At 42.1% G+C, this 16402-nt stretch overlaps 1 protein-coding gene across 2 annotated transcripts in view; it reads right to left on the reverse strand.

Moving 5' to 3' along the window:
- The window catches only part of erc1b (ELKS/RAB6-interacting/CAST family member 1b), a 154285-nt gene that overhangs the window by 121661 nt on the left and 16222 nt on the right, over positions 1–16402 (reverse strand). Inside the window, exons 3-6 of one of the 2 annotated variants that reach the window (XM_030779982.1) lie at positions 4947–5363; positions 1615–1689; positions 1000–1155; positions 383–466 (exon numbers count right to left, since the gene is read on the reverse strand). In XM_030779982.1, coding sequence (XP_030635842.1) covers positions 383–466; positions 1000–1155; positions 1615–1689; positions 4947–5363 — 732 coding nt within the window. The remainder of the gene's footprint in view (positions 1–382; positions 467–999; positions 1156–1614; positions 1690–4946; positions 5364–16402) is intronic. The other variant, XM_030779991.1, reaches the window with a different exon arrangement.

The following is a 16402-nucleotide window of genomic DNA, read 5'->3' on the forward strand; positions in this document are numbered from 1 at the left end:
GGTTTGGGGAGGTTAAATGGGGACTTTTAAGAGGACGTTGTGGGAAAATGCTCAGCTTTTGTTATATGAAGACTGTATGTATGTTTTACAAGTAAATCATCTGTCATTTTAAGTTAAAACAACCCAAGTTCTCCAGCTCTCAAAGTAAAGTTGTCCATGGCCTCTTTATACAATGTTACATATGCTGACAAAATAATGGACAGAAATCACCTTTTTAACAGAGAGTTGAAATGGAGTATTTCCTTACAAAACTTTTAGTTCTCCCAGTGGTAAGGCAAGCAGAACTGCATGTATTCTAAGCTTGGTGTGGTCTAAGCTGTGCGTGCTCTGATCCATGAGCATTCTAAGCACTCTCCCTCTATCTGTGTCTTACTGCCGAGACTTCCTGCTGCGTCTCAGCCAATCGTTTTCTTAGCTCCTCCCCCTGGGCCTCACTCTGAGACAGCTCCTCCTTCAGCTGCTCAACCTGTCAGAAGAGGGTGCTGTTACTGCAACGAAAACCAATCAGCATCCAGGACCATGGTGACATTTTCATTTTCACTCTTCAACCAATCAGCAGCCACCATGCAAGGCCCAAGGCTACCACTCCAGCCAATCAGCAAGACCCACAAAGATAATACATAACTGTCAAATCTATGAGCATTCAACATGTCAGTCACATGGTTAGTGTTCAGCAAATAAATTGCCGTCTTGCAAGTGCCAACTGCTTTTCTCCTTTGAAAACTGGAAAATGCATTGAAAATGATTGGAGAACACTTAACAAGAAATATGGTTGACTGTTAATTAGAGAGGCACTGAAGTACAAAAAGATCAACATTTTAATTACAACAACATTTCTGACCAGAAAAGACTAGTAGTATTGATTAGTAATAAGCAACTGTGAAGGGCAAAAACCATGATTTGTGTAAGTATGTCAAGGGTAAAAAAAAAAAAAAACGGAGGGTAAAAATAACTCAGCTGTGAGGTAAAGCTACAGTTTCAGCCTTATTGTTTGGCTACCTTGTTTTTCATAAATTTGGAGTGGCTGCGGTAGACCTCCATCTGCTTCATCTCCTCTTCTCTTTCCTCTGTGCTCAGAGCACCATTGGACTTCAACATCTGAACCTCCTCCTCCAAATCCCTCAGACTGCGCTCCAGGGAACTGATCTTAGAGTCCTACAGAGCCAGGACCACAGGAACAGGAAGAAAGAAGACCACAAATGTATGGAAAAGAGAGAGGGAGCAACAAAAAAAAGAGACAGAAATAAGAATACAAAAGTGAGAGGGCAAGGGAGAAAGAGGGAGAGAGAGAGAGAGAGAGAGAGAGAGAGAGATCAACATAACAGACAAAATATGACAAATGAAAGAGAGAAAATACAAATAAAGAACTTGCACTTTTTATCGGCAGACGCCAGTAAGTACAAAGGTCAACAGTATTTCAGCAATGAATTTAGATTTGTGCGGATACTAGAGCCAGTGCAGTCTTTTAGATGTGAATCCTGTGTCTACATACCACAGATATTACTCTTCAAAATATACATTCAGGTGACAGACATTGCCTTTTATCAGAGAAAGCACAAATATTCTCATGAGTCCCACACATTCACACAAATCACACACACAACATACACATACCTTCATCTCAATGACAGTCTGGAGGGCTTTGGTCTTGGCAGATTCTGGTGCTCCTTCGTAGCGTCGGTGTAAGTCCTGTGGATGAAACACAGTTCGGGGGTCATGACCTCTGGGAGCAATGGGGGGAAACTCCCGAGCTTTAGCATTAGCCCGTACCACACGGGAGTCAACACGACCATCCCACATCTTACAGCTTAGCCTCGTGTTAACACTGATGATAACCTGCTGGTCTGAGTGTAAAGCTGAGTGATGCTGAAACCAGACAAAGCAGTGTATTAAACCAGTTGTGTGATGTGGTATGAGGGGACAGTGGGACAGTGGCCTGTCTCTCCATCGCACAGCTGAGAGCCTCTGCATGACTGCATCTCTTATGGGTAGTACAATACACACACAAGGGGAATAAAGACAGCTAATGTAGCAGCTCCTTCACAACATACAGTATACACAGACAAAGACAGGAGAAGAGCATGGCCACAGGCCAGACGCAGACACACAGACACACACACACACACACAAATACCACAGAAAATCACAAGTACTACTAGCAACTCATCCATACATACAGACCCATTCATACACATATATAGACAAAATCAGGCATATGCATGCAAAGCATAGAAGGCCAGTGGTCAAACACAAAAATTCACCTAAACTAACTCATTATCATACACACACACACACCCACACAAGCCCACTTCACAGACCAATAAACAAAGAAGAAGTGTTTCACTGAGTAAGAGTCCCAGAGGTTGTGGGACAGGCGAGAGGGGACAAGTGAGGGAGTGTGTCTCAGCTCCTGCCGGTAAAGCTTCTACAAATGTTAACAGAGGCATTTTTATAATGCAACAAATCTGTTTCAGAGTGCCTGTTAAGGATGTACAAATCTAACCCAACATCTTCAATGCAGCTAACACGTCATTACAAATTTAATAAAGCAGTTAAAAGAATGAATTCAGAAATTTGGTCACTGCAGCATCTGAACAGAGTTAACTTCAAAGAAGAATCAGAAGCATCATTCCACAAGAACTTTAACAAATCTAACTAAAAAAGATCAACTAAAACATCATTACAAGTGTAAAAATGAAACTACAATAATGAATACAGACAAATTTAATAATGCAACTAAAACAATTAATTGAGATGGTATTTGCTTACTCCAGCATGTGAACGCAATGAACCTCAAAGGGTCAGAAGCATCATTTCACAAACACAATTAAAAACTTTTTATGGACTAGGTTAGCTATGTCTCATATTATCACTATGAGAGTCACTGGTGGGACTTTGTGTCCTATGCCAGTCAACGCTTTGAAGAGTACTTTTGCACAGGACCATTAAAGTTGATGTGGTCAAAGATTCAGTGCCATATTTAAACATAAACAATTAAATGGAATGAGTTGACAATTGTGCTGAAAGAAATAGCAGGCACCAGGGAATATTCGGCCAGGCTTGCTCTAACCAAAGGGTTTTCTTACTCTGTAAAACCATCTCACACAATCTTGTTTAAACAAAATGTCTAGAAAAAATGAAGAAAAAAAGGTATAACTGCTCTTCTAAAGACCAAAAAAAGAAAAATAAAATAATAATAATAAAAAAAACAGGACTCACAAATGAATCTTGACTAAAAGGATGTTAGTGGCTAAAGAAAACTTTGGCTCATTGCTAAAATCAATAATGCATGAGGACTCAGGATTTTTTTGGTCTTTCTCCCCTCTCCCTCCCTCTCATTCTCAGCTAGAGGTCCCACTAAAGAACCTAAAATACTTATTGATCTCTGTGCAAATTTCTCTACAGGGTCTTCCTCCCACAAAGCACTGAACTGTCACCTGAAGGCGACCTTTGTCTCTTGATGTACAGTATATTCTGTACCTGTGCCTGTCTTGGTGCAGTTCAAGTAACCAACACTAGGTGTCAGTGTTCTCAAAGTGCTGCAGGGGTTGTGGGAGGTTAATGGGTGTCTGCGCAGATGCCTGACTGGAATACAGAAAGGGGAGGCCAGACAAAGCAATGGGACACTAGGCATTTTCTACGAACACCCTATTACCTGAACAATACCACTCACAAGACCCTACCTGCTTACTGATCAACCTGTTCAGACCAGTAGGGGGGGTGTGGGCACTCCCAAATTTACTGCCGGAGAGAGGAACACCATTGAAGTAGTGAGACTCTCTGTATTACATGTCTTATTATGCAGCTTAAACGTTGTGTTCAGTTACACAGCATCTAAACAGAAGTATCTTCAAAATTTACAAAGCATTTACTTTTAAAAGATTTCATATAACCAAATAGAACTGTCTTTATCCATTAAGCCACTCAGCAATATTTGTGTCTCTCCTCATCAGGGTCCCATTCTGTCTCTCCTTGTTTCTATAGCAACTAGCATTCAGTGCTGTCAATTCATCACAGGTCTAGACTTGTTTGTGCTTGCGAGGATGTCTGTCTGCTTTTCAACAACTGTTTTACATCCTCGTGTTTATCCCTGAGTTAGTCTGAGGACTGAGCTCACAGTCGAGTATCATTTAAAATGTGCGAGAATGTGTGTGCTTTGGATCTTTTGATCTCTTGACTTCTTTTGTATACTTTATTCAAGCACAGTTGGGCCATTTAGCTCACTAACCCTTTCTCAAGCCAGCAATGCTAGAGCAGGGAGAGGGGGAGACAGGGGTGCCATGCACTGCAATAACCAGAGCCAGAGGAGAGGCAGAGCCATTAGAACCAGCAGCACTGCCCTCCAGCCCCAGGGGTCAGGATGTAGGGGCCCATAACTCTTGTTGCCACTGGCTTTTACATGCAGGATTCTTACTACAATCTAGGCTGTGTGAGTTTCTGTGTTGTTAACAGATAAGACAAATGAGTGAGCGCTGAGGAGTACTTAAACTTACTGCACAGGGAGAAGCAAGCCAACACTGATCCCTGAGTACAGGTATAAACTTAGTACTCTATATTTAGGCCCAGGTCTCAAAATCTCTCCCTGTCATTGTGTATGCACGTCAGAGAGCAGAAGAGACAGAGTGTGTGTGCGAGCGTGCGTGTGGCGGTCGGACGGGCTCTGAGAGAATGGGAGCGTGTAATAAAAGTAGACGTGGATCACAAATTTGACACATTAGAACCATCCCTGCCTCTACACTCTTATATGGGTACCACTACAGATAAAAGAGGGAATTCACTCCCCTGAATAAGTCAGGACAATGTCAAATGCAATTCTTTACTATTTTTAGTTATCTAGCCCCACTCAAATCTGTGCTCAATGATGAAGGGTACCGGGGCAGAAAGCATATAAATGTATGGGAGCGGGGTCGTGTGTTCTACCAAAACTTGAGTGGGTGTTTCCGCACCTCTCTGAGAGCAGCTGTCTCCTTGTCCTTTTGCTCCAGCAGGCTCTCCAGGTGGTGTATGTGCATCTCTGCCTCCGCCAAACGCCGCGTCCGCTCGTGGTCTTCCTCGCTGGCTTTGGCCGACAAGCCTTTACTCTGTAGCATCTCCAGAAGTTTCTTTATAGATTCGTCCCTGGCACACAGGGTCTGTTTCTGTGTGTCTATACGCAGCTCCATCTCCTCCAGAGTCTTTCTCAGGAGGAAGAGTTCCTTGGCCTGCCGTTCATGCTCACTGTGCAGACGTTGGAAGTTCTCCTCGGTGAGTTCGGCAGTGAAGGGCTCTCCGGGTCGAGCCGTGCCGTCCTGCTGGAACAGCTGGTTCAAATCCCGTTGGATTCGCAACTCATCCTGCAGAGCCTGGATGGTCATCTGAAGGTGCTGTGTGGTAAAACATGGACAGATAACGAGGGAGAGAGAGATTAACTTCTGTTGTAACCTCAACAAAAAGAAGGAAAAAGTGAAATGGTGTGTGACTCCAATGGTGTGTGATTCAACACTGTTAACACACCACTGTCACAAAATACAGTTTACAAAACGTGGTCGTCTCAGTACAGACAATTTAACTGAATCAGACAAAAAAAAAAAAAAAAACTTTTTATCCAGCATTCAAGCCCTAGAGACCATGGGTACAAATTTAAGGAGAACTTAATCGTAAATCTTTCAAGACCACCCCCAGGCTATCCACTAAGTCCCGATTAGTTTACAGTAAGTTAAGTCCATAATAAAGAGGGGAGCAAAGTGGGAAGGCTCAGTAACCTCTGATACATCAGTCCACATCTTAATACTGTAAGAACTCAACATCAAAAACCTGACACAACCTGCCAGAGGGAGACGACTGGTCGGGATAAGGACAGTTACAATCGCTGAAACACACTCCAGAATACTATGTATGTATATGTGTGCATGTTTCCATCTGTTCATAAGGACCTGTCTGAGGCTCTGGTGTTGTGACTGAGGGCATACAACACACTCACACAGGGAAATGGCCAACACCACAGTTATCACATAATACTATACAGAGCTCAGCTCCCCTTCTGTTCTCTCTTCCTCTTTGTTTGTTTGGTTTTTTTTCTAGACGGCAGAACACAAGCTGTCTCAGTTCCAGGAACAAGCTCACAGGCAATCAGGTTGCTGAGCAACCTGAGCTTCTTCTTGGCCTTACATACACAAATACATGTGGAAGCACACACACAAGCAGAGTAAAGGTTGAAAGAAGTTTCAGTACACACTCCACTAATATAGTCTGACCATACCTGCGCAGGAGAGGAGTTAAAGCACAAGAGAACCAGGCCAAAAAACTCCACAACAACCCCTCTCTCGCCTCTCCCAGAACCAGTATTTGTGTAATTCTCTAGAGGATGTGGATAGCATCTCCTCTGACAGAGAAGGGCTAATGGGACACTTGAATGGGGTCTGTACTGCACCCCTGGGATCCCACAAACTCTACACAGCTGATCCATCTCCTGGCTCTAAACCCTGCTGGATTCACCATGCCGCAGGGATTCACTCTCTCATGCCTTAGATAGAGAAAGTCTCTAAGTGGGAAAGACATTCACGTTCCACCACTGACAGTGTGGAAGTTACAGTAGCTTAGCTGTAGTTTGCAACATAAGCAAGGTCAAGTGGGCCATCCAAGACTAAAATAATACCCCAATTCATCATTAGTGCAAGGAATTAACTAACATATTGCCCCTGAAAGGCAGCAGCAGTTTTTGTCTGACATGTGAGGCAGAAGTTTTGATGCTGCTCCTGTCCTTCTCGAGTGACATGGCTTTTTTTGCACCACTTTGTTTCAGCCATGCTGATTAAAAATCCTTCAACTTCCATCAAAGCTTGGTTTAGAGGCCAGTGAATTGACCATCTTGTTGGATGGCTCCCTGTTGAAGCAGTAAATAAAACCATCTGATGTAGTAATGGATTTGTTTCCATTACTGGTTCCATGAAAGCTTTGCCTCCAGAGATAAAGTTTATTCCTGTTGTTTGACACAGGAACAAGCTATCACACCAGCTGCTGTGTCACCATGGTGACCAGCAACCTACCACGGCATCACGGATATGAGAGAAGTTATCAATTACCTCTTCCCCTCCAACTCCACTCATCCCTTATTCCCTAACTTCATGTCCTCAGCCTTTCTCTCTTCTTCTTTTCTTCCACTCTCATGCTCTTCTCTATAGCAGCTATTTTCATTACTACATGATCTGCCCTAAATGCACAGCATAACTGCAACACAAGGAAGAAAGGGTGTGAACAAAAAAAGAATGCTACTGAAGACCCTGTGTAAAACATTAATTAACAGTGTAAAGCAAGAAGAAATGTGAGAGCAGCCTGACAACTTGCCAATGTTTGTAAAAGACAACATTCTCCAGAACAGACACTCAACCCCACAGGTACAGGCCCCTAACCAACTACCATACGAACAATTATTCTAGAAAACTGAAAGGAACAGGAGGAGAGAGAGGAAAAGTGGAGGAGGGAAGAGACCAGCCATATTAATCACAGTTTCATCTCTGGGAGATTTTATCCATAATGTCATCAACAGTGCATTAAATAATCACCATAGTAACAAAGCAACAAATAACAGTGAGGAAGTAGATAGTGAATCTTTGACAGGGAAAACATTCAGACTGTCTCTCAGGCACGTGTCATAATAGCGTTAGGTTGGAGGCTAAACACAGGGATTCTTACTGTGTAGCCTATGTGGTGTGTTTGCTGAACACACACACACACACACACTCATTTCACAGTATATCCTTACCCCACTGGTATCACAGTGAGGGTAGCCCCATAGGAAGGAATGAGTGTCTCTCTCTCTCTCTCTCTCTCTCTCTCTCTCTCACACACACACACACGCACACGCACACAGGTATAACACCCACCCACCCTCACCCCCCATAAGTATTGACTGCTCTCTGGTGTTCTAAGGGCACCGTGGAGAAAGCATTCTACATTATTTAAGAGTTTCTTCCTGTTGCTCTTCTTTCAGCCTGTGTGCGTGCGTTTGTGTGTGTGTGTGTGTGTGTGTGTGTGTGTGCGTGCGTGCATGCGTGCAAAAGAGAGAAAGAGTGTGTGCGTGAGCGTGTGTGAGAGAGAGAGAGAGAGCGAGAGAGAGAGAGAGAGCGAGAACAACTGAGAGACACAGAGAAAGATGAGAGAAACAATCATACTACAGGAAGACAGCTCAGCTTAGAAAAGGACATCTTTAACTCCTGCACACCAGTCTAATAATTAGCTCCACTTATTGCACTTTGCTTCTCCAAATCTCTCTGAATTCCTTCATTTCACAAACATCAGCGTCATAGTCAGCTGTTCTGTGCACATCTGTAGTTGGTTTCTCCATTGAACACAGATAAACATCAGTTCTTTCCTCTTTTCCTCTCTAAACCAACACCAGCTGAGGGGACTGTGCTCTTCATAGAGCAAGAGATAGAGAGAAATAGAGAGGGTAAGTAGGGCTAAGTTACATTTGGGTTATAAAACATCTGAGTCACATATCTAAAAATGCACGCACAAACACGAATGCACTAAAGGGTAGAACAGTCTCACACTCATTCACTCACTCACTCACTCACACACACACGCACACACACACACACACACACACAAATCAGGCCATGGGCCACAGTCTTGCCTTCACTCTAAATCAGCCTGTGAGTAAACTGGCCCTCTGAGCCAAAACAGCTGCCTATAGAAAATGGCTGAGTATAGGGCTGACAGGCAGAGGTCTGGGCAACTGGGACTTAATATCAGAGCAGGGATGGACTCAAGTCCACTGAGCTGTCTGCAGTGACAGACATGAGAACAGAAGAACGGGCATGCATGTGCAAACACGCACCACATACACTTACCCAGTCACTTTCCTTCTCTCTCTCTCTCTCTCTCTCTCTCTCTCTAACGCAAACACACACACCATACCCACACCACACACACACACACACACACACGACACACACAGCATGAGCACATTCCAGCAACAACAAAAGCAGGCAAAATTCTCACAAACTGTGCCAAAACCTCTTAGTGTTCCAAAGAACTGAAAACTCAAATGTTGCCCCATATATTCACTCCAATACAAGTCCATATAAAGTGCACTGGCACCAACAAAGCGCTTGAGTTAAATGAGTTCAGGTGACTGCCCAAGGTGTCATCTGGTTATAAATCTATTTCTATTTCCTCACACGGACGAATTTACTGACATGGGAATTTGAAAAGAGAGAGGGAGGACAGGGGATGTGATACAGTGATAAACAAAGGAATAGGAGCCAGCAAAGGGCAAGTGAGGGTGTGCAATCTCTCCATCCTTTTATTTTCCAATCCTCTCAGCCTCTGCTTCATACCCAGTCATCCCTCTCTTCTGTGCTTATCTCCACCTTACACTCTTCTGAACTCCATCCCCAACATCCTCTCTCTTTCCCTCGCCCTCTTTTCGTTTTCTGTCCTCTCTCTCTCTCTATTCTCCTCCTCCCTCTTTTTCCTGCTGACTCACTAAGCAGGAGCTCTGAGAATGCCTGTCAGTCTGCAGTTCTGCTAGCTGTGCTCTCCCCTACTCTCTCTCTCGCTCTGGTTGACATTTAGAGAGGACATTTAACTGAGGAACACATACAGGGACATCCCTCCGTGTGCCATCTCTCTCTCCCTCGCTCTCTCTCTCTCTCTCTCTCTCTCACACACACACACACACAGGACCAATTCAGGCTCGGAGTCTTGTTATAGGAGCCATATTCTGTCCCATTCTTGCTCTGTGATGATGTGCTGTTATAGCTGACTTTTATCAGTATCACTGTGGAGGTTTTCAGACACACATATAAACAAACACAAACACAAAGAAAGCACTGTTTTCCCTAATCAGTGTTTGCATTTCCCAGTGCCATCTCACCACAATGGCCTCTTGAGATAAAATTCGACCCTATAAAATCTGCAGTTTAATAAAGACACGCAAAAATGCACTTAAAGTAAAGTCAAATGCATTCAGAGAAAAATGTGCACAATTAATGAGAGGGTTCTCTATTCTGATACACGCTCCTGAATGCTCTGTCGCTCTAAATTCTTCTGCTTCTACCAGTTCATCTAGCTCTCTGTTTCTTCTACCAGTTCATCTAGCTCTCTGTTTCTTCTACCAGTTCATCTAGCTCTGTTTCTTCTACCAGTTCATCTAGCTCTCTGTTTCTTCTACCAGTTCATCTAGCTCTCTGTTTCTTCTACCAGTTCATCTAGCTCTCTGTTTCTTCTACCAGTTCATCTAGCTCTGTTTCTTCTACCAGTTCATCTAGCTCTCTGTTTCTTCTACCAGTTAATCTAGCTCTCTGTTTCTTCTACCAGTTCATCTAGCTCTCTGTTTCTTCTACCAGTTCATCTAGCTCTCTGTTTCTTCTACCAGTTCATCGAGCTCTGTTTCTTCTACCAGTTCATCTAGCTCTCTGTTTCTTCTACCAGTTCATCTAGCTCTCTGTTTCTTCTACCAGTTCATCTAGCTCTCTGTTTCTTCTACCAGTTCATCTAGCTCTCTGTTTCTTCTACCAGTTCATCTAGCTCTCTGTTTCTTCTACCAGTTCATCTAGCTCTCTGTTTCTTCTACCAGTTCATCTAGCTCTCTGTTTCTTCTACCAGTTCATCGAGCTCTGTTTCTTCTACCAGTTAATCTAGCTCTTTGTTTCTTCTACCAGTTCATCTAGCTCTGTTTCTTCTCTCTTTCTCACTCTTTCATCATATTTTTTTTAGTTGAACTGACAACTTGAAATCACACGTATAGCTTTAGCCAACTGTAGCATCAAGATTCAGAATCAACCACAGGCCTTTTTTACTGTGATAAAAGCAGAACTGAGAGCACAATGCAAAATCAACCTCAAGAAAGATGATTAAACCTGTGATAGTGATGTCATGTCCATCTAGCCTCTTTGAACTTTCATAGCTAATGTCAGTATTTTCACTTTCTCTCACTGTGGAGAGCCCATTATTCAGCATGATTGACAGCGGTGCTAACCAACTAGCAGCATTAGAGTAAGAGTTTTTTCCCCCCCTTGAGGCAGGGTTTCATAGTGATTGGTAGAAGACAGATAGTCACTGGTCATCAGGGTTGAAGTCTTGCCTAAAGTAAGCAGCTTTAGAAATGCTGATAGTTGTGAAATTTGTCACGAGGACAAAAAGGCCAAGATGGTGTTTGTCCAAAGAGGCACAGAAGTCATTGGGAAACTGACACAAAAATAAGAAAACCTCCACAGAACAACTCTAACTATTGTCAGCACAATATAGACAACCATGCAATGGGACCCTCTCCCAAAATCCACCAAACACAGCTATATCTCTGTAATTTTCTTCCTCTCTCATGCACTTGCTTGCTCTTTCTTTCGGTTGAAGGATAAGATTTTGCCAAGCCAGCTCCCACACATGGAACGCATTTGAGGAATGCCAAGCCACACACTGCAGAAAGACACAGAGAGGGAAGAGAGAAAACTCCCAAAAAATTCAAAAAAAAAAAGAAAAAAAAAGAAAAAGAAAGTGTGGCACATCCCACTGTATATGTTTCTTCTCTGTTTGCTTACAAAGTAGAATATGGTCATAAGATGAGAATAAATTAGTCTGCCCCAGTCTGAAGAGATAAGGGTATATATACAGAGACCTTATTAACCCAGTCCAAAGACATATTAGTATGTGATTATACAAAAAGTATATTGCTACAGTTTTTACACCTGACTTAGCTGCACTTCCAGATTACACTGAAAATGATGTGCTAAAGCTGCGACATCTTTGGAGCTGTAACTCAAGCCTTCAGGTCTGCTGATCTGAACATTCCTGAGAAACCATATTCTAAAACACCATGGACATAAAGCTTCGGCCAGTGTTGTGTGGCTAAACAGAGATTGAGGTAATATTTCTGAGCCATTCCACATTGTGGAGCTTCAGAGGAGTTAGCTTGGAATTACGCCGGTTCAATGAGAGGAACTTAACAGACAGACAAAGACACATGCACAGACACACACACACACACATACATACAAACACGCATACACAGACACACACTCCAGGATCTTTAGCATCAGAGAGCAGCATTTTACGTAATCATTCACATTACACAAATCTTACACAGTTACACAACTAAAGATGTGGTGAACAGGCCGTCAGACACACAGAGAAACTCAGACAGTTCATATTTGTTACAGCTTCACGCCAACATACAAAGGGCCTTATGTAAGCAGATGCACTGATACTCTGACGGAAATTAAATCACTGGTGTCTCATATCTCTTAAATGAGTAAAAAATTATCAAATTATAAAGTTATAATTAAGTTTAACTGTCTTGACATTCGATGTTTTGACATGCTCTGTTTCCCTCTGTTGCTTTGCCTTGTTCAGGTTAACAGGATATTGCAGAGTCAGTGCGTGGAGTCTCGAGAGAGGAGAATATCTAAATAAATAAACTGATGAATTTACTCAACATCCGTTCACTGCCTCACCGCAGGTCCTATTCATCTGTTGCTCAGTTATATATAACTGTCATTCATCTCCTCCCTCTCTGCCTACGGCAGCCCACAGTCTCTCATCACATAGTCAAACACTTCTGTCAGACTGACCATAGTAGACACACTTTATGGCTCCTGTGTTAGCCTTTTATATGCTTTTTTTAAGGCTCCAAACCTCATCCACACATTGATTACATCACAAATGACAGCACAAGTGAAATGTACTGAGTACCATCCAAACAAAAACCTAAATCAATGTCTCAGTTCAAACATGTAACTGTAAATCAGATGGCGATAAGGGCTTAATGCAACATGTCAAATATTTCATAAGGCAGAGACAATTGGTGGTCAAAGAGCTAACTGGCAGAGAAATGAGGGTTATGCCTTTTCTTTCTGAGCAAATGTGTGACTGATCAGATTTTGAGCCAAAGGCCCAAACACTTATCTTTATAAAACTTTGCTTACAACAATAATAAAACAGAATTTATTTATAAATCCTAAGAGTGAGGGGACATACTCTAACATTATCTTTGTGACAGTGTTCAGGCTGATGCTACAGTCCTGTTAAACCACCAACATCCCACAGACCAGTGACTCTGTGTCACATCAGCACGAGAGCATTTTTCTACTGGCTTAGGCTACAGCTTGTTGGAGCATCTTTACCATTCTGCAAAGTGTAAACTAAATATAGCAGAGGCCTTTTAAATAGATATTTAGAAAGAATAATGGTCTGTCACAATGTCAGCAAATTTTGACTACTCCTTATATTCTGAGTTTATGTGCAAAAACCATTACGTTACAGATGGACACTGGGCACGGTTCCTCAAATCTGAAATAAATATTGTGCCAGGGTGCCCTCTTTTTTGGACTTCAAAGTCAGTGTTCTATATGTTTAATTATTCAGCATATAAAGTTTCTACTTCTCAGTGAACCAGGAAAATAATTGTTAGATTACTTGGTTAATGAAAATAGTCAATACATTAATTGATTAGAAAAATAACTGTTAGTTGCAGCCCTAACTAAGAGCTGAAGATTCCCCTAACTCAAAAGAAAGACATTCAGTTAGAACCCATGCCAAGGTTCCATAAATTCCTAAATAACATGGAGGTAAGTGACCCTGATTAAAAACCTTCTTCCCCATTAATAAAGTCCTTAAGGGACAACAGGAAAGAGCTTGAAAACTAACCTTACAGCCGACCACAGCCTGCCCCCCCCTCTGTGTTACCATGACAACTCAGCATGCCATGTCATTTTGATCGTGGGGGTGCTGGAGTCCAGTGGCTCAGTGACAAGACAGAGCATGTAATTTAGGAGATGTAGATGGAGCGATGCATGATGGGAAGGAGGAGGGGTAAGGATGCAATAAATAGACATTTCTCAATTAGAGTAAAGGTTGATTAAACGTCCCCTTAGTCACACAATACAGCTGATTCATGCTGGGAATGCCTCAGTGGAATTACTGCTAACAGACAATTAAAACAGACAGGCAAAACAGCAGCCTGGTAGACAATGACACTCACACACAGTGTGTTCAGGCCTGCACTACCACGGCAACATCAGTAAACGAGGTAAAGGAAGCTGACAGATAATGTCCACTTTGTAACAATCTTAGATGTGGAGTGCTAGGCCTAAAATTTCAATGTGCACTAGGTTTTGCAAAAGTCTTAAAACAAGACTTCATAAGCGTGGCCCTCTATCGGAAATATACAAATGTAAAAATGAAAGTCTCTATGCTTGTGACCTCTTATTTTAGTAAAATAAACTGGAGTTTGAGCTTTGCACCAAAATATCTTAGAGTGGACAATGTACTAATTACAAAGACTACATTTAAAAAAAAAAAAAAAATTAGTGCTCACTGTCTGTAAATGACAAACATCGTGCCTTTATGAGTGTTTATTTAAGTGGACACCTTTAAGGTGGGCGGTGTCCCTGCTGATGTGGCAGCTCTAAAGCCAGTCACAGGAGATTACTCTTACTGGGATGTGTCAGAGGGGCCATCTGCAGAATCAGTGGGGAATTTTGGGAAATGGGTAAAGGAAAATGGGTGGAGTAGTGCTACAGTCCTAAGGGGCCCAATACCAATACCTTGGAGGATCCAGTTTTAGAGGTGAACAGTTATAAAGTTCAAAATATGCCACATTGCTGTTTATGAACACACATCATCCCTCTTCATTTATACTATACAGTATTTGTTTGTTATAACACATGAGTAAAATTTCTTACAAGCTAAATTACAGGAGTAGTTGCTATTATCTGTCCAATAAATTACTGTGAAGGTTTGTCATTGAATTCACCATCAGTAAGAGAGGACAGGCAATTTATAAGGGCTTTATATCGTTTAGAGCTGGAACTGGGACAGTGTCCTTTTTTTTTTTTTTTTTTTTAAAGGAAGATGCTCAAGACAATCCAACAAACAATTCATTATTCAACTCGTCAATAAACTATTTCAGTAGTTCCAGTCCATACTACAGTGCATGGGATACTAAAGCCTGTTTTCACCCCCTTAAAAACTGCTTTAAAAACTTTTTTATCTCTACGGTCAGACTTCTGTTCAGTTCTCAAAGCCTGGCAAGGAAAGGAGGTTACTCTTTGATCCTGGGTTTGGGTCCTCAGAGAGACCAGGCAGTTGAGTGGGCTGAACATCCATCCATCACCTGGTACTTGAGTGTCTCTCCCTATTGCCCAGCTGTAGACAAGTTTGTGATAGGAGAAATGAACCACTTAAAGACCATAATGGTGGTGGGCGGACCACACAGAAAGGAAGAGAGATGGAGGGTGATAGAGAGAATGAGGGAGGGAGCAAGAAGACAAGAGTGAGAGTAACAAAAGTAGAAAACAGAGGGTGAAAGGGGGAAGAAGGGTGAAGAGGAGAGAGGGAAAAAGAGCAAGGAGAGAGCCAAAGGTTAGATGATACTGGGTGGGCCTCTGTGAGAGAAGAAAAGGGAAGAGTGAACCAATCCATCATTTGCTGAAAAAGTAAGTGCTTCCAATCAGCTACATTCTCAAATGAGTACAAAAAAACTCTTCAGATTTTTGTTTTCAGCTACATCATCCTGTCTGCCTCTTTCTCACAAGAATTCTCCAAGAAATCCTCTGTATAACATCACTCTGTCTCATACTCTCTGTTCAAGCTCCTCCTCCTCTCCTTCTCCTTCCCTGTCTGATCTGTCGGTTAGAAACAGGTAGGAAAAGGGGGCAGTGCACATGAGCAATAAACTAAATAAACTAAAAATTTAGTGTTACCATCCCTACTGACCATACCAACTTCATTATACACAGGTCAGCTATTTCAAGTCAAGTAGAGCTTTATTGTCATCGCAACCATATACAGTACAGCATACAGCAGAACGCGAAATGTCGTCCTCCTTGGACCAAAGGTGCAACATAGACAGACAGCAGCACATACAGTCAGACACACAATAAATACCAAAGCACCAAGACTATAGACAGTATAATACAATAAATATACTTATTACAAGAGGACTGTGCTAAGAAATATGGAGAGGCATTAGACTAAGGGCTTAATACTGCAGGTTGAGGGGGGGGCGGGGGGCGCAATGGGAAGACACAGTGCACTGAACACAAATAAGATGTTAGTGATACACCATAAGATTGACAATGGGAACAGAAAAAAAACAGTAACTCAGTAACTCATTGTATGCGTGCATGAAGTATTCCAACCTACAAGGTCTAACTGAGAAAACTAGGCACAGTGTAGATGCTCTGTTCACAAATACACAGAGTCCAGAGTACATGAGTAATTTCCTGAAATAATAATTTCATGATCAACCAGCCTCTGGAGGTCTGTGTCAAGTCTGAAGCCAAAAAATCAAAAATACAATAGTCAACCACATCTGTTCCTCAAGCAGCTGTGTACCCTGACATGTTTTGTTTTTGTTCATGAGTATTAGTTATTTAGATAACAAAACATGAAATAATAAAAATATTAATAAGTATTATTA

Source organism: Chanos chanos, chromosome 1, assembly GCF_902362185.1.
Source record: "Chanos chanos chromosome 1, fChaCha1.1, whole genome shotgun sequence".
NCBI lineage: Eukaryota > Metazoa > Chordata > Actinopteri > Gonorynchiformes > Chanidae > Chanos > Chanos chanos.